General features: G+C 52.9%; 1 protein-coding gene across 1 annotated transcript; it reads right to left on the reverse strand.

The window, feature by feature from the left end:
- Positions 1–3014: 3014 nt before the first annotated feature.
- Positions 3015–11118, reverse strand: SERPINE1 (serpin family E member 1). The gene is made up of 9 exons (XM_061153506.1): positions 10961–11118; positions 10067–10377; positions 9179–9412; positions 8440–8634; positions 7617–7815; positions 6385–6485; positions 6173–6259; positions 5002–5085; positions 3015–4661 (listed from the first exon to the last, which is right to left on the reverse strand). The coding sequence occupies exons 2-9, from the start codon at positions 10335–10337 to the stop codon at positions 4624–4626; spliced, it is 1209 nt and encodes a 402-aa protein (XP_061009489.1). The 5' UTR covers positions 10338–10377; positions 10961–11118; the 3' UTR covers positions 3015–4623.
- Positions 11119–15285: the final 4167 nt, after the last annotated feature.

Raw genomic sequence — 15285 nt, forward strand, 5'->3', positions numbered from 1 at the left:
TGTGGTCTAAGCCAGCTCGGAAGAGGCCAAGTAACCTCTATGGCCTTTTCTCCCGGCTAGTTCTGCAGTCATATCTCAGCCCTGCCAGACTTGTCAATTGCACGGTGAGAATAGGAAAGGAAAGATGGAGAAGTCACTGAGGTTAAAAGAGAGCATCTCTCATCCAAAACTGAGAGTAGGGACTTCCCTGGCAGTCCAACTGGTTAAGAATCTGCCTTCCAATGCAGGGGGTGCGGGTTCGATCCTTGGTCGGGGAACTAAGATCCTATATACCATGGGGCTACTGAGCCAGCCCACTCCAGAGCCCATGCGCCACAACTAAGGAGATGCCTGCATGCCACAAGGAAAAATTCCATGTGCCACAACTAAGACCTGTGCATGTGTGCTAAATCGCTTCAGTCCTGTCCGACTCTTTGTGACCCCAAGGACTATAACCCACCGGGCTCCTCTGTCCATGGGATTCTCCAGGCAAGAATACCAGAGTGGGTTGTCATGCCCTCCTCCAGGGGAGTCTTCCTGACCCAGGGGTCGAAACCACATCTCTTTTGTCTCCCGCATTGGCAGATGGTTTCTTTTACCAGTAGCGCCACCTGGGAAGTCCCAACTAAGACCCAGTGCAGCCAAGTAAATGACAAAATAATTTTTAAGGGCTTCCCTGGTGGCCCAGTGGTTACGACTCTGCCTTGCAGTGCAGGGGACACTGGTTCAGTCCCTGGTCCTGGAAGATCCCACATGCTTTGGGGCGACTAAGCCCATGTGCCACAGCTACTAAAGTCTGAGTGCCTAGAGCCTGTGCTATGCAAGTAGAGAGTAGCCCCCCCTTGCCACAATTAGAGAAGGCCCAAGCACAGCAATGAAGACCCAGCATAGTCAGAAATAATGAATTTATTAATAACATAAATTTTAATTAAAAATAAGAATAAAGCTGAGAGTAGGTTTGGGGAGCTACTCATCCTTGGCCTCTTTCTTCTGGGTCTTGCCCTGATTCCCACTGGATTTTTAAGGAGAAAAGAAGACTTCCCCTCCAGGCTCGGTTGCACTGTGGGGCCCCTCTCACTGCAACAGCCTCATGGGGGACAGGACAGCCTGAAATGTAAAGAGAGGAATCCACCTCGGAACATCCTAGTACATCGTGTTGGAGGCACCCAAGGATGCCCCTAGACTGACCCTTGGGAGGGAAATGGGAATGGGAAGGGTAGCGAGAAAGCCTTAGTACGTACTGAATGGTTGAGGAGGGAGGCAATGAATGAAGACACTTTCTGGATTTACTCCCCAAAACATAATCAAAGTTTGCTCCAAGGAAGGCTAACATAATCTTAGGGAAAATTATAATGTGAAGCTTCTTTTAGTTCAAGGTCTGAAGTCTTAGTCTTATCTTTTTCTCTTTTTTTTCTTAAATTTGGCTGCGCTGGGTCTTGGTTGCGGCACGCAGGATCTTTTTACTTTTGGCAAGCAAACTTAGCTGTGGCTCGTGGGATCTAGTTCCCCAACCAGGGATTGAACCCAGGCCCCTCACGTTGGGAGCTCGGAGTCTTAGCCACTGGACCACCAGGAAAGTCCTAAAGTCTGTCTTTATTCATGGCAGTGCACTTATTTAGGAAAGTTGTGAAGGCATTTTTAAGCTTCAGAAAAGGTAAGATTCGTACCATGCAAAATGGTCACTTTAAATTGTTTTGTATACCATTTAAAGATGTTTGTGTGACCAGAATCACACACTTGTGGGATTGAGAGCTTCTTAAAACACTTAATCCCATTGCTAGGAAGTTATCTTATGGATATAGGAGCACACATGCACCGGGATAAAGGTACAAGGATGTCCATCTCCGCATTGTTGGTAACAACAATGATGTATTTTTTAAGCCAGGAAACAAAATGTCAATCAACAATCCACTTCTACTCTTTCAAACTGTTCAAATGTCTTAGTATGAGCAGGAATTCCTTATCATTAAAAAAAAAATCACCTCCTCTACCCTGACTGCTGAATGATGCCCACCAGCAGGTCATCTTGGCTGTCCTTGAACACTTCCAGTGATGGAAAGCTCAGTGCCGCTTAACTATCAATGTTTTGACCAACAGCCCCCAGACAAGAATGGGTTCCTATTAAGACATGATCCAAGTTTCCAGGGGGGCTGGGTCTATCAGTCCCGTCTTTAGGGCTCTGGAGCAGGAGAGCATACGATTGTGACAGCTAGTTCTTGGTATTTTTTCGATTTAAAAATTCTTGTGGAATATACAAATGGAAAATAATTGGGGGAAGAAGGTCCCCTGGCAAGAGCCTTCAAGATATTGGAAGAAGACAATAAAGGCCTGTTCAGGATAACATTTTAAGGAGGATATTAACAATCTATGTAACAAAAGAGCCTTCTTTCAAAGAACCTGATATGGGCAGTGGGGAGGATAACATACACACCCCAAATTAAAGAGCGTACATACATGCAAGCACTGTTACACACCAGGAAAAAGGAAGGTGAGTACTTGTCAAGTAGACAGCGATGATGTTGACTGGATCCACTGGGAATCCACAGTGGAGGAAATGGATTTAGTTTGTGTTTTGAGAAATGGGGAGTGGGGTAGGTGTGGGGAGGATGGAACATTTGGTGGGGAAGGAAATGAACAGAATGGGAAGCGACAGGGACAGTGAAAAGGGGTGTCTGGGTGGGTGGCAGGTGTCTGGGGAACCCTCTTTCCTTTTTTTTGCCCATGCCAGGCTGCCATGTGGGATCTTCCCCAACCAGGGATGGAACCCATGCCCCCTGCAGTGGAAGCACAGAGTCTTAACCACTGGACCACCAAGGAAGTCCCTCTTTTCTTTTCGAGGATGATGCCTAAAGGGGGAATTTCATCCTACACAGTGTCCCCGGGTTCTTCTTGCGGGCCCCGGCGGCCAGCCCTGCGGATTCGCCCAGGACAGTCAGTGTGCCTTACTCGTTGCCGGTGTGTGTTTCATCAGGTCTGTGAACTGATGGGGTCTGGATTTTGTGCTGTGGGAAACAAGGAAAGTCAAGGCCAAGGACTATTTTGGAATATTCTTTTTATTTACTTATTATTTTTTTAAAAAAACATTTTTTTTTACTTGCTTCTATATCAAAAGTGAAAAAGCAATTTCAAGAGCCATGGACCCCACAAGTGGGGGTACTGAGTGTGGCTGTCACTGTCCAGTGCATCATGAAAAAAGAAAAAAAAAACCAACATACACACAAAGAAGGAAGATTCTTCACTGAAGGGCACAGCGGGATGATTAAGGTTGTATTAGGTTACATTCATTCGACATCTATGTGCAATTCTTCAATCAGTCGGTCCTCCCTCTGTATCCCCTCAGCTAGCTGGCTTTCAGAAAGATTATCTGCCGGAGGTAATTGAGCCCGAGCAGGCTGTCTCTTTCTCTCTCTCTCACGTGTCCACCGCTCACACACAGCAGCCGGAAATGACACATTGGAGTGAGTCACCAGCGCGGCTGTGAGTCACCCTGTAATTGGGGAAAGTTCTGTCCTGCTAGGTCGTGGAGCCCCTTGCACTCCTGCGCCTAAATATATTGGAAAAATTTGAAACCACTCCGTCTCCCTTCACCCGCCACATCCTTTCGGTCTCTGAAAGTGAGCCGAAGTTGGATGGTCCCGCCAGGGACGCGGCTCCATCGGGTGGAAAATCGGGGAAAGGAGAGGCGCGGGGGCGTTGGGCCACCACCAGGTGGCGGTGTGAGCGCCCGAGGCTTGCCACCTGGGCGAGGGGAGGGACAGTAAAGAGGCCTCCCCTGAGATGCAGTGACACAGACCCCCGGAGGGAACACGGTGAACACGTTAAACAACGTGCCTTCTCGGTAGACCTTTCTCTCTCCCAAGCGCACAAGGACAAGGATGTGATAAATATTCAGGCACACCCCTGGCATCTCACCCTCCCCACCAGGAGACGGGAGCCAAGAGCCAGGCACACACCTCGTCTCTCTCCTTCTGTTTCTGCAACATAAAGTGTGTGTGAAGCAGAAACCTGCTTCTCTGAGTAAACAAGTCACCTACACTCCAAAATAATATATGCACACGGTTTCCTGGGGAGGGAGCAGCCAGGCCTGCGTGGGTCTCGAACCTCGGAGCTGGGGGAGGATGGACCTTGGCATGAAAGGGTGTTTCTCGCCTTGGCCTTCTCAGGCCTGCTGCCCGCCTTCTCAGCAGTGGCAGACAGTGCAAGAGTGACGGCAACGTGACCGGAACACACAATTCTAGCGAGCACACAAACGCTCCTTCATGTAAGCCTTGTGGTGCCATCCTACCAGGGCCTTGGTGGGATCCGAGACCCAAGACCCGAACAGGCAGAGCGATGGGCAGAAGCAGCTGGGCCAGCGGTCCTGGGAGTCCTGCAGTCCAGTTGGGAGGCCGGCTGGGTGTTACGCCTCCCAGTCTCTCCCAGGGTCTCCATTGGAGGGTTTAACTCAAAGGTCCTCTTTGCCCCACCTGAGAGAGCCCAAAGTTAGGCCTAAGAGGCAGATTCGAAAGAATTTACCCTAGAAAAAAATAAATAAACATCTTCTCTTTTTCCAGAAAAATGAAATAATAAAAATTCTTTGCTCTGGACTTTCTTCCTCTTGGACATCTCCAGTTCTGTCCCAGATGAGGGCTGCCTTCCCCACGGTCAGGGTTCCATCACTTGGCCCATGAACAGGACGGTTCCTGAGGATGGAAGCATCACAGGAGATGAGAAGTGGGGGGAGGCGGGGGACAGCTCACCCAGCTGGGTGTTTATGGACGAACTGAGATAATGTGGACATGAGTGAGTGTTCAGAGGCCCAGCTGCTCTAGTGACTAAGCTGGGACTGAGGGACAGACAAGCACCCTGTCTGGAGAGAGAGCACTGCCCTCCAAGAAGTGGAAGGGGAACACAGCTGTGATTCATTGCCTGGAGTCCTCTTGGGGCAAGTGGGGGTGTCTACACCTGCCTGGATGGTACCTGAGTCCAGGAGAATGGGGAGGGGGGCTGAGAGTGGCGGGGTCTCTCGGGTCCCCGGCTTACCTGTGGGGTTGTGCCGCACCACGAAGAGGAAGGGTCTGTCCATGATGATCTCCTCGGGGGCCATTCGGGCTGAGACTATAAGGGCTGGAAGAGACAGGACAGCATCTTAGAACAGAGGGACGTGGGCGCTGGCGCCTGGATCGGTCACAAGTGATTCAGTGACACCAGTGCTGGGGAGTGGGTGGTTTGGGAGGCTTTGTTGTTTCCTGGCGCGTGTGTGCTCAGTCATATCTGACTCTTTGTGACCCCATGGGCTGTAGCCCACCGGGCTTCTGTTTTGATGGGATTTTCCAGGCAAGAATACTGGAGTGGATTGCCATTTTCTACTCCAGGGGATCTTCCCAATCCAGGGATCGAACTTGCGTCTCCTGCATTGGCAGGCAGATTCTTTACCATTGCGCCACCTAGGAAGCCAAATAATCATAGCAGGGACTTCCCTGGTGGCATAGTGCATAAGACTCTGCCTGCCAATGCAGGGGACATGGGTTTGATCCCTGGTCCGGGAGCATTCCACAAGCCGCAGAGCAACTGAGCTCATGTGCCATGACTACTGAGCCTGTAATGTGAACCCTAAAAGTGTCAAGGTGTCCTCTAAGGCAGTTGGGTAGAGATCTAGCAGCTACTCGATCGAGTAATGAAAGTGAAAGTCGCTCAGTCTTGTCCAACTCTTTGCCACCCCGTGGACTATACAGTCCATGGAATTCACCAACCCAGAATACTGGAGTGGGTAGCCTTTCCCTTCTCCAGGGGATCTTCCCAACCCAGGGATTGAATCCAGGTCTCCTGCATTGCAGGCGGATTCTTAACCATCTGAACCAAAGGGAAGCCCACTCACTCGAAGTCAGGTTTGTCTAAACTCTTTCAAGGCACGTCGGAAGCAAGCGCCTTTAAGTCAACTGACCACTCTGAGAGCAAGCCAGAACCTCCCATTCAGGGAGACTTCAGAGCCAGTGGGGAGGGAAAGGGATTCTGAGGAAAGCAGGCCCATTTTCCAGTGGGATCAGGTAATGCACTCCACACAGGAAGCCCTGTTCTACCCGGGGAGGCCTGGTAGATAGACCAGGGCAGTGGGGTCTTCCTGGTGAACCCTGGGTGTGGGTACTACTAGATCATGGCCCCTCGTGGAAGCCTGGGGCTGAGACTCACCGGGCCTCACCTGAGCCCAACTCACCTGTGGAGGAGGACGCCAGCGTGCCGCTCTCATTCACCTCGATCTTCACTTTCTGCAGCGCCTGCGACACGTACAGAGACTCTTGATCTGAAATGGAGGCGGACCCCAGAGCGCATTAGCCTTGGTCCTCGGGGTGGGGAGGGGAAGCACCTCTGTCCTCCGGGAGACCCCACTGTCCACCAGGGGAAGAAAAGGAAAGGGAAACCTCTAACCTGAAAGACTGGAGAAGTCCGCCTGGCTTGGCCTAAACATGTCGGTCATTCCCAAGTTCTCCAGCGGCCTTCTGAGGTCAATTTCAGTCTCCAGGGAGAACCTACAGACAGCAGCAGGACACAGCTCCAGCTCAGGCCACGTCTAGCCTTACCAGGTACCCCTGCCCCGCTACACACACACGACAGGAGGGGGACTGATGTGAACACAGAAGTGGGAGGCTTGTTTTTCTTTCAAATCTGTTGGCAAGGTCTCTCTCCTTGCTGGGAAGATTCTGATACTAACGAACATTTCTTCTGCAAGCTCCCCACCCCCTCAAACCTCTGACTAATTACTTTCCTCAAATGAGGCAGTGGTTGCAGCACAATTGTGTTCAGTCTCACTGGGGTGGGAGTGGGGAAGGGCAAATTCCCCTGCAAAGGCTAGCTGAACAGAAATCTGGTCTGTAGCTTGTGTTTCTGAGAGTTGAGTCCAAAGAGGACTCCAGCAGCGAGGCTTTGGGGAGCTCGCTCTGCCTCCCACCAGGGCACGACTAATTACCTCCGTTCTTTGAGAGAGAGAGAGAGAGAGAGAGAGAGGGCGTGCTAACCAACTAAATTGTCCTCTTTCCCTAAGCCTGGCATTATGGCATCTGGAAATGTGGGGTCGGCATAGTGGGAGGCTTCCCCACGATTCTGGAATGGACCCAGCCTCAGCCTCCAGCACCCTCTTCACTTCTGCAGAAGAATTTTTAAAATCTGCTTCATGGCAAGCCAGCTAGAAGCCAGAGTTCAGGCTTGCTTCATCTGCACAAGGGATTCCTTTTGTCTCCATTGTGTGAATGTTGACTTGAAGAGATGGAGGTGGGAGTGAGGGGTATTCATAAAAGGGTGACGACCAATGTATTCCCTGGCCCTCCCACCTCCCATCATCTCTCCAGCTGTTCCTCTGGCTAGCATTTGCTGGGTATTCAGGGGGTGGTGGACGTGGCATGGTCTCGAAAAACTCCCCCCCACCCCCACCCCCACTGCCCTCCATCACCAGAGGGAAGATGAGCAGAATCTTAATCAAACCCAGGCCAGAGTGTGTCCCATCCGCACCCACGCAGCAGCTCCCTGCCCTGCAAACGTCAGGTTTGGGAAACTCCACGTGGCGGGGGGTGGGGGAGTGGGGGGGTATTGTGTGTGGCAACAGCAGGGAGCCAGAGGAGAGGGGAGGGAGGAGGCAGAGGGGACTAGAGCAAGGGGTGGCTTACTTGGGCAGAACCAGGAGGCGGGTCAGTCTGGTCATATTCCCTTTCCACTGGCTGATGAGCTCAGCATCCAGAATGCTGGTGAGGGCAGAGAGCGGCACCTCTTTTTCATAGGGGGCAGCAATGAACATGCTGAGAGTGTTCCCGTGGTAGGGCAATTCCAGGATGTCGTAGTAATGGCCGTCGGGGGTGGTAAACTCAGCTGGGAAAGACACCAAGATAGAGCATTGGCAATAACTCCAGCTCCTGTTGATTCTAACCCGGTGTTGGCTTTCCCATTAGTCCTCCAGGCCCCTCCATCCTCTCTGGAAACCAACTCTCCATCCTGGCTTTTGAGGCTCCCCACCCACCCACCAGCACCACCACTCCCCTGTTCATTTTTTATTTCCATTTGCCTTCTCTTCTGCCAATTCACAGTGTCTTCTGGGGGTTCTCTGTCTCTGGTTGGCCATCTTTACCTTCACACCCTTCTCCCCAATCTCCAGCTATTGATTTATTCCGATCCCAACCTCCTGAATCTCAGCCTTCACATAGCTCTTCCCCAGGAGGATTTGAGAAGCCCAGGTTATCACACCAGAACCACATGAAGATGAGAGATGGTATCAGGTGGTCAAGTGGGATCCTCAGGTAATTTCTGGATTTCAGCTTCATCTTGCACAAGATATGAGCTACTTTCTGCTGCTCCGATAATCCCCGTGTCTCCTACTTGGGAAGTCTTTGTCGCAGCTGGGGTGTGTTCTAGGGTTTCTCCTCCCTTGGAGGGGACCACCCCAGGGATGAGGATCAGTCACTATGGGACTTGAGGAAGGGAGAGTCTTGCACTTACTGTAGTTGAACTTGTTGGTCTGAGCCATCATGGGCACAGAGACGGTGCTGCCGTCGGACTTGTGGAAGAGGCGGTGGTGGGTGTTCGACTCTGGGAAGGGCATCTTCCACTGGCCGTTGAAGTAGAGGGCGTTCACCAGGACCAGGCGTGTCAGCTGGTCCACAGCCCCTTCACCAAGTAAGTCGCTGATCATGCCTATGGGAAATCAAGGTGATCAGGAGGCTGGATATTGTTTTAATCCTTTTAGATGGTTCCCTTGAGCTCCCAGTCATCAAATGGATGTGTGTCAGAAGGGATCCCATCAGAAGATGGACTGGGTAAGGTTTAGTGAACCCAGTCTAGCTGCTTTCAATCCGTTCCATCTTCCTAAGTGTCTCAGAAAGCCTTCCCCGGCTCACCACACTGTCTTGGTCCTGAGATCCTGTCTAGGATCAGACCTGGAAATGTAAGTTTCCCCTTTCTTTGCTCCCTAAGCTGTAATCTTGAAGGACTGTGTTTTCCCCCTGCCATGGGTTATTACTGTGCTTATAACATCTCATAGTACTTTTTAGGGATGCCTTTAGAGGTAGTTCAGAGGGCAAGTCTATTTATGGAAAAAACAAGATGCTTTGATTCTTAAAGCACTTTACCGTCTGTCTACAGAGCAGAAGGTGCTGGAAGGGAAGGGTCAGGACCCTTGAGACTTGAATCCCAATCTCTGCAGACCCTTGGGACTTGCCTCTTTTCTCTACCTGCTTACCTTTTGTGTGTCTTTTCACCCAGTCATTGATGATGAACCTGGCTCTCTCCACTTCAGAGAAGTCAACCTGCTTGACTGTGGTACGGAACAGCCTGAAGAAGTTGGGCATGAAACCATGGACCAATTCTAGGTCCCGCTGCACAAAGATGGCATCGGCCGTGCTGATCTCATCCTTGTTCCATGGCCCCATGAGCTCCTTGTACAGTCGGTGGAGGGCAGGAGCCATGCCCTTCTCTGGGCCAAAACAGGGAGGAAAAGACACATTAAGCTCGCCTTGAACCCAGGGCTCCCAGCAGGGCCAACTTCCCCCAAACCTGTCCACATGGACAGGACTCTTCTGCTCCCCCAAGGGTCTCTGAAGGGAGATTTCACTCCAAATCTTAATCTCTCCTGCATCTCCCTCTTTTCCTCAAAAATCACAGGTCCTAATCCTTGCTTTGGCTTAGCATATTTTTATCTGTTTTTTAAGTTATAAACCCTAACCGTCTTCTTTTAATAACAATAATAGTTATGCTAGGTAGGCCTTGGACATGCATCATTTTGGAGTTAATCCTTACAACAGCCCCATGGGGTAGATACTCTGATTGTCCCCAGTCTGCAGGTGAGAAAACTGAGGTTCCGAGGGGTTAAGATCACAAAGTGCAGGAGTGGTGAGGCAGGGCCATCTTACACCGGATCCGCTGGCTCATACGCCTTGTGACCAGCCAAGAGCCAAAGGACACAGGATGTGGTGGGAAGAAGATGCAGCGGTCCATCCCTGTGGCTGGCGGGACAGGAGTTGGCCCACTAAGCCGGGGTCAGCCCTCCCTCTGCTTCTGGTCAGTTACACCCCTGTCCTGGGAAGACTCCCTGAGTGCCCGCCTCCCCCTCCGCCCCGTCGTCTCTCACCTTCAATCTTGAATTGCATCGCCTCTCGGATCTGCCGTCGGGTTTCTCCTCCTGTGGTCAGCTGCAGCATGGCCAGGACTGAGGCCACCCCATAGGGTGAGAAAACCACGTTGCGGTCCTTGGAGGCCTGTACCACCTGCTGAAACACCCTCACTCCAAAGTCTGTGGCCAGGCTGGCCGCCGGAGACTGGCGCTGGTAGGAGGCAGACCCTTCACCAAAGGTGAGGGCCAGGCCCAGGGCGAGGCAGGCAGAGACCAGAGACGTCTGCATCCCGGAATCAGTGGGAAAAGACTGGATGAAGTGGATAGTTCTGAAAGGACAGAGAGGGAGGAGGGGTGATGGCAGCCCAGCCACGGCCAGGCTCCTGTGTTTGCTGCTGGCATGTGATACGTGAGCAAGCGGGCAAGATAGAAACCGCGGTGGGTTTAGATCCTGAGCTTTTTCCCCTTCTGTCTCAGCCCTGGGGAATCTTGAGCCCGGTGGCATCTCCCTTCCCTTCCAGGAGGCTGAAACGCTAAATTACAATAACATCTGTGATTTACACGGTGCTTCCTAATTCTTTTCTAATGCCTTCAACAATCGTTGTTTTATTCAAGTTAGCAGGCGTGAAAAACCCCTTTCCTGAGCTGGGAAGGTAGGAATGTCTTCCATGGAGAGGGTCCTAGAGAGGCGAGGCCCTTGCTTCTGGGTGGTAGGATTGTTGGGGCATCCTGACCATCTTCCCCGCTCCCGTGTGATCACCGCTGTAACGGGGGTCAACTCAGGGCTGCAGGTCTTCGGGTCGGGGGAAGAAAGAGGAACACTGGGGACCACGGACAGAAGGGACTCTGCAGATGGGAGCTCTCTGCCTTAGCCAGAGGTACGGAGCTGGAGAGGGTTGTCTTTGCTCTTACCTGAACTTCTCAAAGTGCCTTGGGATGGGCGGTTTGTTCCTGCTGCCGCTGCGAGTGTTGACGCTGGTAGCCCTGCCTCGGCTGGAGAGGGGGTGTGGCTCTCTGGACGGTGCTCTTGGCCCTTCACCCAGTCGCAGCTCTGCTCCAGTGCAGGCTGCTGCCTCCCTTTATAGCAGATGTGGGCCGGAAGTTGATTAACTCATGGTTCGGCCCCGCCCACTTTTTGGCTGGGGAAGTCTGTCTGAACCGCGGGGAGCCCCCCGGGGGGCCCCCTCAGCGCCTCCCTCTGTGGGACTTGCTGAGGCATCCGTGTGTGTACGTGAGAGAGAGAGAGAGGGCTCTGGAACAATTGAGCCAACCCTGGTTGCCCTGGGCCCCAGGGCCGCCCTTGATCTTGCTGCCCTCAGGATGTTAAGCCAGTTTGACCCCTGGCACCCAGTGTTTACCTTCGTCAGAGCTCAGCGTGGGGAGAGTTTACACTTCCTCTTTGTCCTTGGGAGAATCAGACCAGCGCATAGTTATCAAAGAAGCTAAAGATCCTACAAATTCCTTGTCCATCAGCCGGGTGCGCTGGTTAAACTGGGGAGAACACCCCACCCTCCTTGTGGCTGCATCCCAGAAGCCAGAGGGCACGGAGCATGCCTTATTGATTGTCTGGGTTTTGACTGTCTAGGACGTGAGGATTCTCTCCCGTCTTTCTTTTCTGCCAAGTGCCCGCCCGCCCGCCGTCGGGTGATGCACGGCTGACTCCCCCACGTGTCCAGACTCTCCTGGTGCCCCCGGGGCTCTCTTTGTGTCAACAGCTCTGTCTGGCTGGGTTTTGAGGTGTGCTGGGTGGGGTGGTGGCTTCCCGGGGCAGAAGGGTAAAGCCTCGGCAGGGGATAAAGCCCTCAGTGTGTAGGCTTCACTTCTCTGAACTGCCTGCTGCGGCTGCGGAGGAATACCTCTTCACCTTTTCCTCCAGATGCAGACATTGGGAGGGCTCCAGCGGCAAGAGTAGGGATGAGATTAAGAGCGTTAATTCATGGCCGGGTTTGTGGAGTGTGCTGCTAAGGCACTGGAATTTGGGGTAAAAAGTAACCCAAGAATTCTACAGATGATGGATATTGGCTAGAGGCTAGTGAGTAAGACTGGGCTGCTGGTGGGGTCAGGCACCCTGGACGGTGTAGCTGGATGTCATGGACAGGGTGGGGCTGGAGGGGTCCTGGGGGCTGGGTGCCCTTGACTTGAGGGTCCACACACTGTCATGCTTTGTGTGGGTGGTGGGATTCAACTGGGGGTATCCATGGAGATAGCGGACAGCAGCATCATAGGAAGCTGAAGTGGGTGGATGTGTCCGGATGTTTGTTTTGGATTTTTTCAGTAAACAGATACCAAGGGCAACCACAGCTGGAGGGCTTTCCCGTTTTCACTCTGCCTCCGCCTTTGTTTTCTCCGTTGCTCCTGGGATCCAGGTGGGGGTGTGGGTAACCGGGAGAGAAGGGGAAACCTCAGCTGGAAAGTTAGGGTCACCGACCCGTTCCCAGGACCAGACTGTTCATCTGTCACTGCTTCTTGTTTATGTCTTTCTTTCTTAGTCTGGTTCAGAGTCCCTGAGAAAGTGGTTAGCCGCGAGGAGGAAGAGAAGTTATGTCTGCTGTCTCTTGGATGGAGAAAGCAGAAGTCCAGTCCCCAAGCCATCTCCGACTCCCAGAAAGGCCCCAGTGACTTGCCCTACACCCTTGGGGGCCACAGGGGGACAGGGTCCTGGGAGTCTGGGTTGGGAGTGCCAAGCCCCAAGTTGGAAGAGCAGCAGGTCCAGAGGCAGCGGGACCTGCCCTCCAGGTGCCCCGCTGCCCGGCCTCTTCAGCCGTTCAGCTGAGCCTCATCCCTCCCTTCGTGGGCTACTGCTGTCTCCTTGCCAGGTCTCGGCCACAAAGGCCCTGCTGTTTTCTGGGACCACCTGGGCCCTGCCAAGGACGTGACCACTTCTGTCCCCATCCCTGGACCTGAATGATTCTGAGGTCATTCCAGAAAATTCCATTCTGTTCCTGGGCAGCAGCTGGGAGCAGCTCTGTGTCCTGCTGGGGAGAGAAGGGGCCCATTTTTACTTTGGAAACAGAAAGGGCTGACTTACTAAGGGGTCGTTTCCCAAACCGGGGAAACCTTCTAAGTGTTTGGGTGTGGATTAGAAGCGGAGGCAAAGTCTAGTGGAACTGGGTCCCATGCTGGGTTTTCTGATGGTGTCCTTTTGTCTTTCTGAGCAGCTGGGGCCACCATATGATCTGAACTCAGACTTGACTGTGGCCCCTGCCGCTTCTCTCTGTGAAATGGCCTCGCCTCCCCCCGGCCTGCCCTGGGGAGACCTTCCCCACCGCAGGGCAGCTCAATGGCCCGCTGTCCCAAAGCAGTACATGCATGAGTGCTCAGTTGCGTCTGACTCTTTGTGACCCCATGGACCGGAGCCCACCAGGCTCCTCTGTCCATGGGATTCTCCAGGCAAGAATACTGGAGTGGGTTGCCATGCCCTCCTCCAGGGGATCTTCCTGACCCAGGGATCAAACTCGCATCCCCTGACACGCTTGTATCGCAGGCGAATTCTTTACCACTGAGCCACCAGGGAAGCAGGCCCTAAAGTAGACCTCCCAGGAATATCCTCCTCAGAACCTAGCCTGACTCAAGGGGATGTCACTTTCTATCCTTTCCCTGATCCCCCAAACTAACAGCTGTGACCCCATCACTTCTTTTAAGCCTTGGCTCTTTTGTAAGGGGTCAAAAGTCCCTGCTGTTGAAATAACTGATCTCTGATTCCGGGAGAATCAGAGATAAGAGGATGAGTTACACTGCTGTGGATTTCTCTGGGAAGTTCCAGTTGTAGCTAACTAGGAAAGCTGTTTCCAACTGCTCTTCAGCAGGTGGTTCGTGACAAGACCAGACGCAATGTTTCCGTGACTGTCCCCAGGCCCGCCCCCGCCCCCTCCCACCCCTGCAGCCCTGGTTCCCTTGTTGCCTTGGGTCTCCCCTCCAGCTCTTCATCTCCTGCCCTCTGGCTGCCCTCTTTGCCCTCTGCTCTTCCTCTGTCCCCGTTTGCTCTCTGAGTCCCAGCCACCCGCCACTTTTTCACTTTCCCTTTCTCTGCTTCCGAGACTCCCCTGCTCTTATCTCTTCTGCTCACTCCTCCATCCTGAGACCTCCATCCTGGGGACCCTCATTACCTACCCCCCGCCCCCGTGGTGATCTCCTCTAGTCTCAGCCCCCCGAGATCTCTCCCCGTTCTCCCACTCTGCTGTCTGTGACTCAGTCCCTCTTTCCCTCTCCCTCTCCCTCATGTGCAGAATCCCTTTTACAGTCAAAGGCTCTGCTCCAGGCCTTCCTGCGTGGAGAGGAGGGGCCTCCTGTCAGTTACACAGGCTGCCTGGAATGTTGGAGCCGGCCTCCCGATTCTTGGTGATTTCACTGGGAGAGCCGGGGGTGGCAAGAGGCTGGGGTCTTGCTAATTCACAGCGCTATTTCTGGCCTGGTTGCTCTCCAAACATCACAAGGCCCAAAATAGCCTATGTTTGGGCTGGGCTCTCGCCAGCCCCACTCTCCCCGCTTCGTAAGAGTGAGCAGAGGCCAGGGCTCTGTGTCAGCCTCTTCTCGTTGAAGATCACAGCCCTGAGACAGCCTCGGCCGGTCCAGGGTCCCTCCGCACAGTGGCGCCAAGCCTGATTTGCCGCCCCCACCCCCAGTCCGATTCCATGGAGCCCTTCTCCTTTCTGCCTTCTCCGGCCCCTACCTCTTGCCATCTATCTTACATTCCCGAAACAGAAAAACCTGCATGCCTCCGCCATGGGAAGCTTCTCTTCTCCACTTATATCACAGAGTCTCAGAGCAGGAGGGCTCTAAGAACCATCTGGTCTGTTCCTTTGAATTTGCAGGGTGATACGTGTGAGGCCACACAGCGACCTCCCATAAGTGAGAGAACAGTAGTGTCCATTGGCCTGGCCTGGCCAGGGCTCTGACACTTAGCTAGTTATGCGTCTTTGGGCAAAACTGAACTTTGCGGGCCTCGGGGTTTTTATGTGCAGGTAGGTAGGTAGACGGAAGTTTTTCGTTAGACAGACACCGATTCCCACCCTTCAGGGTTGTTGTGAAGATGAAATGAAATACTGTAAGTGTCTGTCGTGTTCCAGTCTCTCATTGACTGGCAGCCGCTCCCAGTTGGGGCAGAAGCACGACAGAAACCCAGACAACTTGAGCTGTTAATTCTTACCTTAGGCAAGTGCCTGGGTTACATATTTTGACTTCTCTCAGTGATAAGCAGAGTGGATGGAAGGCCTTAGGAAGTGGACTGGCTGGTTACC

This window comes from Dama dama, chromosome 10 (assembly GCF_033118175.1).
Source record: "Dama dama isolate Ldn47 chromosome 10, ASM3311817v1, whole genome shotgun sequence".
NCBI classification, from domain to species: Eukaryota; Metazoa; Chordata; class Mammalia; order Artiodactyla; family Cervidae; genus Dama; species Dama dama.